General features: G+C 42.1%; 1 protein-coding gene and 1 non-coding gene across 2 annotated transcripts; one reads left to right on the forward strand and one right to left on the reverse strand.

The window, feature by feature from the left end:
* Positions 1-4,360: 4,360 nt before the first annotated feature.
* Positions 4,361-5,490, reverse strand: LOC105424237 (calaxin). The gene is made up of 5 exons (XM_011634365.2): positions 5,364-5,490; positions 5,078-5,238; positions 4,934-5,014; positions 4,684-4,794; positions 4,361-4,549 (listed from the first exon to the last, which is right to left on the reverse strand). The coding sequence occupies exons 1-5, from the start codon at positions 5,488-5,490 to the stop codon at positions 4,361-4,363; spliced, it is 669 nt and encodes a 222-aa protein (XP_011632667.2).
* A 430-nt stretch (positions 5,491-5,920) lies between these two features.
* TRNAI-AAU (transfer RNA isoleucine (anticodon AAU)) lies at positions 5,921-5,994 on the forward strand. Its single transcript has one exon. It is a non-coding gene; the product is annotated as a tRNA-Ile (tRNA).
* The last annotated feature ends 1,783 nt before the right edge of the window (positions 5,995-7,777 follow it).

A 7,777-nucleotide genomic window follows, 5' to 3' on the forward strand; every position in this document is an offset into this window, starting at 1 on the left:
AAAATTAAGCAGAGATGACCGGATGTGAATAATCCTCGACCAATCTCGCGGCACGAAGATGTGAGAGAAAGTGGATCTTCGCTAGAACGTCACTGAAAAAAAATCAACGACACACGTTTCGCAGGGTCACGACAGAGAGGAAGAGGAGGAGAATGATGTACACCGCGCTCTTGAGAGATCTGAAGAACGCCTAATCCTGTTTTGAAAACTCGATCTCGCATGACCGTGACAAACTCGACACCTTAAGATAGTTTATGATCCCTTGAGCTCTTCGGTCTGCGCACCGCTATTATCTTACAGCTGGTCCGGATCTTACGGTCGCCAAGAAGAACGAACGATGGCCTCTATCAATATTAATCTCCCCTTTCTTTTGCGACCATTAATTGGATCGCTATCTGTTGAATCGGATGTAATCGAGCTCGTCGGGCTATTCAACAAATACACGTGATATCTCGCGCTTCTTGCAGAGCATCATATAAATCCCACGAGATTTAATGATACAGTTTTTCACAGCCTCTAAAGCCGAATGTTCTTAGCAATTCTTTAAAACCAATCTAAAAACTTTTTATATACTTTTTTAAATAAATAAAGATAATCTATGGTGTATGAGTAAATACGAAAGTTAAAAAGGGCAGAATGGAAATTCGGCTAAGAATGGAAATTCGCGCTACATTGTCATGCGAATGAAAGGATGAATGACAACCACTGATCCCTATCCTTCTCGAAAGGCGGGCATTCTGTCCGACATCGTATTTGTAAATTTTGGCCGACGCGGTTATATCCCTCGCGATTTGCAAGGCGCCGTGGAGAAAATTGAATCCGGCTTGAAAGGAGAAACAAACGAGTGGAAGAGCCGGGCAGTTGATTTAATATGGCCGTCCGTCAAGGCGCGTACGCGTCACGCTCGACTCACGTGTAAGAGACGGACGTCTGCTTTCTTTCCCTCCCCGAAATCTGTCTAGTCGCGTGGCACGACGCGGGCGTTACCCGCCGTGCCTTTCAAAGATCCTATCGCTGCTCGCTGACGTTCCCTCGCTCGGTTTGCTAAGCTGAGCTAACCACCTCGAATAGAAAAGAAATTTCGCGAGGCCGACTGCGTCGGTGGAATTGGATTAATTATGGCATGACCGCAACGCGAAATATACTCTCTATTGGATACCATCTTTCATAAAATTGCCTTATGTTCCCGAAAGATTATTTTTATGGAAACGAACACATGGAAATGGGATACTTTCGGGATAATATTGCGCACAGACTCTTTGCAGTAAATTCGAAAATGATACACGCGATAAGTAATTCGAGCTTCCGTTGTGCCGCCAGGGGCAGTTGTGCCTGCCTACGAAAACAAATAAATTGCCGAATTCGTTAGCGGAATCTTCGAAACCTCATTCGTCGTTCCGATACCCATGTCAAGGCAGATCCCGCTGTTCCTGACAAGATGCGGTGTCGTGTTCGCGCGGATGATCTCATGCCGCGGTTCCCCGCTTCTCTCGTAACCGGACGACGCACGTGGTGTGTGCCTTGGCACACACGCGGCAGAACGCATCTGCATGCTTCATTGAACATTCCGCGCACGAAACGTTGCTCCGGCAAACGGCCCCGGCTAGACCGCATAACGCCGACGCCGTCGATATTTATGGACGCAATTCGGACTGCACAATCGAGCACGCCCGCTCGATTTCTTGCGTTCACCTCCATTGAACACACGCGCGTATTCCAAGTTATCGGCACGTGCTTTAATTAAATTTATCGGCGCTCGCAAAACCTTGCGCGCACAAGCGTGGGATATACGGCTCACGGCTGTAAATCTCGATGTTTGCGATCGTTGCGCTCTGACAATGTGTACGGCTTTAGTTGGACCTTATAGCGCATTGTTTGCAAATAAAACCCGAATGGGAATTAAACTTGTCGACAGGTCCGTGTAAATTCGTATCGTGTTGCATCTGCCGTTGAATCTGCTAAAGTTGAATAAGTATCCCTTTAAATCTCGAAAGAGCCTAATACATTTTGATTAATGCAAAGGATTACTAAATATACAGGGAAAGGATAACACCTTTATGGTTTAGGAAATAAATTCGATCTATCGGTCGCGCGTTTTCTCTTCTTAAGAATTTTCTTTCTTCTCGTATGAATATTCGGTTAACAGAGCGTGCTGCTGGCTTTAAGCGCGGACTGGTCAACCGAGAGTCTCCTCGTGGATTTATCGCTGGAAAGAGACTCACGGGGAATTTTCGTGATCCCGTCGTCGGTCCCTTTGATGCGTGGGCGCGGACCGCGCAAATCGAATCGCCCGGAGTCTCATCACGTTCCCCGTTGTAATCACGGCTATCCCGCGCCTGATCCGAGGCTGATTATAATTTATGTTTCGTATTCAACCGCGTTGCATACGCCGCTTCCGCCGTTTCACGGATCCGCTTCTGCGGCTTATTCCGTGCCGACGGTGGCTAGATTACGTGGTAACATACTGCCGCCGCAATTTCAGCCTTCGTCAAACACGATAGAGACTCGCCACGAGGGAGCAATGAATTGCGAAACATTCGCAAGAAAAAGGAACGACTCGTCTATGGCGCTGTCACTGGTCACCGTCTACCGTCTATATCCTTTTTATATACCGTAACCGTTGTTATTAAAGTCTGATTGAAGTTTTTGCTCGATATCTCTCTCGCTAAAGATATTTCATCCCTAATAAAATCTGTCGCTCGAGAGTAGCGAGAGACTCGCCGGCGAAAGCCGGAGTACAAGCGGACTTAATTTCCCGGCGCTACCGGCTCGCAATCACCATCGCTCTTTGCGTCTGCACGACTCTGATTATAATTTATTCGTTTCCTAGCCGAGTTTCTCGCGCTCTCGGCTGTCAGCGTGATCGTTTTTGTCCCCCCAGGCGTATGCCGGATTACACGCCGATATACGGCAACCGTAAGCCTTGCCTCTAACCAGATATAATAAGTTAGTCTGTTGAAACAGCGGCGCTTTTAGCTCCGAAACGCGAATGAAATAAACCCGCGCTTTCTCTCTCTCTCTTCCATCGTGTTCCCTTAAAGAAATTTAAGGGACGATCGTTCCCAAAAATCAGATCAGATCGGTTCGCTAGTCCGCCTCTTTTCGTCGACGAGCACACGCGCGCGCGCGCGCGCTGGTACGTGAACATCTCGTCGACACGCCACGGGCGTGTTTTCTCAGCTGGTGCCCCTAACCCTCGGTGGTTCTCCCCTCTCGTTGTTCCCCGCCACCCCCGCAAGCAGATCCTGGAAGATCCTTTCAGGACACGGTCGGCTACCCACAAAGGATCCGGCCTTTCATACGCACGTTATTATACTCTTTACACAATATCGTTCCAGCTCGCCCCCACCATCGCCAGGGAAGAAATACGCATTGCCCATACACCTCGGTACTGTGTACCCTACGCCCACGCATTGTAGCCGGAACCATAGGCAACGAGAGACGTCGGCCGAGCCGACGAAAGCCTCGAGACTTTCTCGTTTAATTTGTTGTTGTAGCTGCTTGAAACGCGGATCGGGCCATTCGTCCGTCCGCGGGATCCCTCAAACATTCATTATATTTTTTCTTCCTCGTAACGCGTACGACCGCTCGTGCGATTTGCGGTGGTGGGGTTGCGATCCGTCTCGCGAGCGAAGAAAGGTCTATATCTGTTCCGTATCTCACGAGCGGTCTCTATTAATCGAGAGATCGCTGAGCAGGTGGACCGGCATGCGATGCACGTGATGAACATCCTTCGGAATCCCCTTTCCCGTTTCGCGCTTTCAGATCATATCGTCTTTTATCTCGCCTATGTTTTTACAGTGTTTAAATAATAACAGATTGCGAAACGCAATCGCGATCATTGATCGGCGCATTATGTTAAATGGTACACGGATATAAGGCTCGATCATCTATTCATAGCTGATCATAGTAATAAAATTTATCACGACCGCGAGGATTCATGAAGCGATCGATTCAGTTCGCCCACTGACGATCATATCGCAGATGCAGTCTGATGCGATTAGGATGTGGTATTAGCGCGGTCCATTAGCGATTGTTTGCGAAGAAAACGAACGAGTCAATTGCCATCGTTCGGTGAATCGTAAAAGCCGTACGTTGCGTCGACGATCTCGAAAATTTATTCGAGCGTTACTCGTTCAGGAAGATTTTTCTGTCTGATTTGGCGCGTTTGCCTGTCTACTGCATCAAGATGCACTTTTGGGTTTTCCAGCTTGAATAGTTTCTCACAATATAATTCAAATAGCTTTTTTGTACGTTTATTATATAAGATTATTGTTACGACAATTACGACAAAAACGAAGATCAACGTTGACAAGTATGCAATTGTACAAACAATGACTTACTCGGTGAAACGTAGGAATTAGAATTGTCCAAGCCGATCTGTAAATGTGCTTAAAAATGTTTGTCGCGCTACTCTAGACGGAAACACGGGTCCCATACATTCTAGCAGCAGTAGATTTCTTTCTTTTACAGCCCTGTGAAATTCGTCCTCGGATATTACACCATCGCGATCGACGTCGAGTTTTTTCAACAGTGAATCAATCAAATCCTAAAATAAATAATTTTTTGAGACACCTATTATTTCGAACTTTGTGCTTGAAAGATGCAAATTTTAATATCATTAATAATTGAACATATATTTAGTAATACTAGATCAGAATTTACTATTATTAATTCATTAACCTTTACAGCCTCATCGGGATCTTCGTCTGTTTGTAGTTTGATCAAACAACCTCGCATTGTCGGAAATATCTGTTCCTTCTTCAATTTATTAGTGTGCATAAAATCGTATATCTGCATTTTATAAACATTACAATAATAATAATTCAAGCTTGACTTTTTCGTATTTTTCAAAAATAAAATAATTTTAAATTTATAAAAAATTTACATGTTAAATTCTAAATACTTAGAATAATTATAGAGGAAAGATTACACTAAAAGCGAAATGTATTCTTTCATTTAGGTTGCCGCGAAGGATTATGGAGAGTCCTTCAATCCATTGTTCCAGGGGAATCTACTGATATAAACATCATTAATTACCATAAACATATAGATGATTGGCTTTAATTTTTCATACTTGCAGAACATTCTTTTTATCAAACACAGAGAAAATTCTGTCGATATATAGATGCCGAATATTTTCAGTAAAATCCAAGCCAGAATGTAAAATGTCTCTAAACACCGATCTTGTCATAGGACCCAAAGTTTGCGTTATTTTTCTATGTATAACAGCTAACGCTACGATAAAATTAATTTGGTGAATTAATATTTTAATGGATATTTAAATTGATAAGTTAAAGAAAAGGTTATTATGAGATAAGATTATAACAATATATTTCTTTTATTTTATTTTATTAGATAACCTTCGACTTCTTTTACGTTGAAATGAGTTTTTCGCGCTAATTTCTTGAATAAGGCATTATTTTTCCTTCTAAAAACAATCTCTAGCAAAGGTCTATTTAACATATCAACGGGTAATTCAGTCGGCATTTTGTCGTTGTAAATTTAATCTGCACTTGTAAATTTATCTAATAAATTTTGATAGCCAAAAATGTCACAAGATGTGTTTCTGAAAAAAGAAGACTATCAATTCTAGCATTAAATTTTTTATGTCTATTTCTGTTACCAATGTAGATTAACTTTAATCTCGGCTTAATTTACTTTTTCGTTCTAAGAATTAAAAAAAAGATAAATTAAACTAAAAATAAAATTAATTGACATTAATAGAAATGAACATTAGTCACTTTACAAAATATCTTGAACGCTTATATTCTATTATTTTGTTATCGATTGATATGTATTTTTATTTATGCGTTTTGTGATTATTATTTAATAAATTATTTTTTTAATAATTTCATTTAAGTAACAAATATGTCATGATCTTACTTGAAATGGTTAAAGTTAGAGAAGGCAGTCAGTTGGCCCATTAGCTCAGTTGGTTAGAGCGTCGTGCTAATAACGCGAAGGTCGCGGGTTCGATCCCCTCATGGGCCAAATTTTTTTTCCAATTATTTTTCATTATTAATATTAAAATATAAATATTAATATATAAAGTGATGTTAGTATTATTTTAATAATAATTAACTTCAATATATATATATATATATATATATATATATATATATATAAATAATTTTTAATTTTATTTTAGATAATTGAGATAGTGACACTTTTGTAATTTCAAGAAATATTATCGAGTATTAAAAAGTTCATTACTGTGAATTTTTATTAAGAGCATGAAGATAAAGATTATGTAACAAAGATAAAGATATCTATAAATATTCTTGAACATGTCGTGTTATCATGAGATATAAAAATTTCTACAACGTTCTACTCTCACTATATACAATGTTTAATTTTTTCAACTGTTTTCACTAGCTTCGTAGCCATTGATCCGGCAGATGTGTTAGTTCTTCATATTTTAAAACCCATGGTTCACCATGGATATCTTAGATTTCGTCGCATTCGAGACATGTAACGCACAAAGGGTTATCGTAAAAAAATACGCGTATACAGGACACGTGGTTGGTTCACATGGAAAGCTCGAAATATCCGGCAATATAAAGGCAATAAAACAGTATAGCTGATTCTCACGTGGTCGTGAGAAGAAGAAGAAGGAGGCTGTAAGGCCGCCTGTCCAAAGAACGTGAGCGAGATGGCGAGCGAATTTCGGCGTGATAACCGATGAGTCGTGAACGCTCAGCACGAATTCGTTTCACGGAAGCCGTTCGACCGGCGTAAAAGACGACAATAAAACCCGGCCTAAGTATATCTAATGACATCATTTGGTTGGCAAACGTAATAAACGGGCACAAAGCCGCGGGGATTTCGTCGAGAATGTAAAAACGCGGGAACGACTTAAGACGACCGAGAAAGGGTGAGTTGTATGTGCTCGCGTATGGTTTGCGAACCGCGCGAGAAGACATGGAAAGGTCGATGGGCGAGAAAAAGAGAGAAGAAGATGTCTGGAATTTCGTGCGAGACCAGAGTCCCTCATGAACAAAAAAAGCAAGGGAATACCCACCTCCAATCCTTTCTGCTGCCACACGTGAACGCTCGCGTCGTTTTAAGAGAAATACGAGAAAGAGAAAGAGAGAGAGAAAGAGAGAGGAGAGAGAACAACTTGGTCCCGATGGCGCGCTTCAGGGTGCATTGTTTGACTTGCCGGGAGCAAATCCTATCGGCAAACGGAACACGGCTGATCCTCTCGAGATCATCATTCGTAAATAATGGACCGAGATCTTTGCGCGAGGTCGCGTAATACGGTGAATTTTCTTAATCTTTCCAAGTGGGAGATCCAAGAATGGAGAACCATACGGTGGGTGCACCGGGTTTGCGTGGGACTTTTCTTCTCAAATAAAGAAGTAAGTAATATTTTACATCTCGTAAAAACAGCTTAAAGATGTCCGGCCGAACGACGATGATAAGACATACGAATCTTTGTTTTGGAAACAACAATAATTTCGAGAATCCTTTCGGACCCACGTCACTCTTCTAAATCTAATCGAACCCGACGCACTCACGCGCTCCATTTCGAAGCCAATGTCGATCAGAATCTATCTCCGCCTTGACTTGCTGGGAGAAAAATCATCCCGATTTCGCGTATTCATCTTGGACAGCAACGAAACCGAGATATATTACCAGCGCGAGCGTCATCGCGCAAGAACGCCCTTTTTTATCCCCGGTCCCTATAATCACGAGCTCATTAGTCCCCGCCGGCGGATAATTTACGAGCTGGACGTTGCTCGCGCGGCCGATCGCCAAGGGACCACATTGT

This window comes from Pogonomyrmex barbatus, unplaced genomic scaffold, assembly GCF_055798465.1.
Source record: "Pogonomyrmex barbatus isolate J1 unplaced genomic scaffold, ASM5579846v1 scaffold6, whole genome shotgun sequence".
NCBI classification, from domain to species: Eukaryota; Metazoa; Arthropoda; class Insecta; order Hymenoptera; family Formicidae; genus Pogonomyrmex; species Pogonomyrmex barbatus.

Bases quoted from the DNA above. Each gene is read 5' to 3' on its own strand.
- LOC105424237 (XM_011634365.2), bottom strand. From the start codon at position 5,490: ATGCCGACTGAATTACCCGTTGATATGTTAAATAGACCTTTGCTAGAG. The intron at 5,239-5,363 runs GTTATCTAATAA...ATTTTATCGTAG, and splicing joins CAACGTAAAAGAAGTCGAAG to CGTTAGCTGTTATACATAGA. The intron at 5,015-5,077 runs GTATGAAAAATT...TTATATCAGTAG, and splicing joins ATAAAAAGAATGTTCTGCAA to ATTCCCCTGGAACAATGGAT.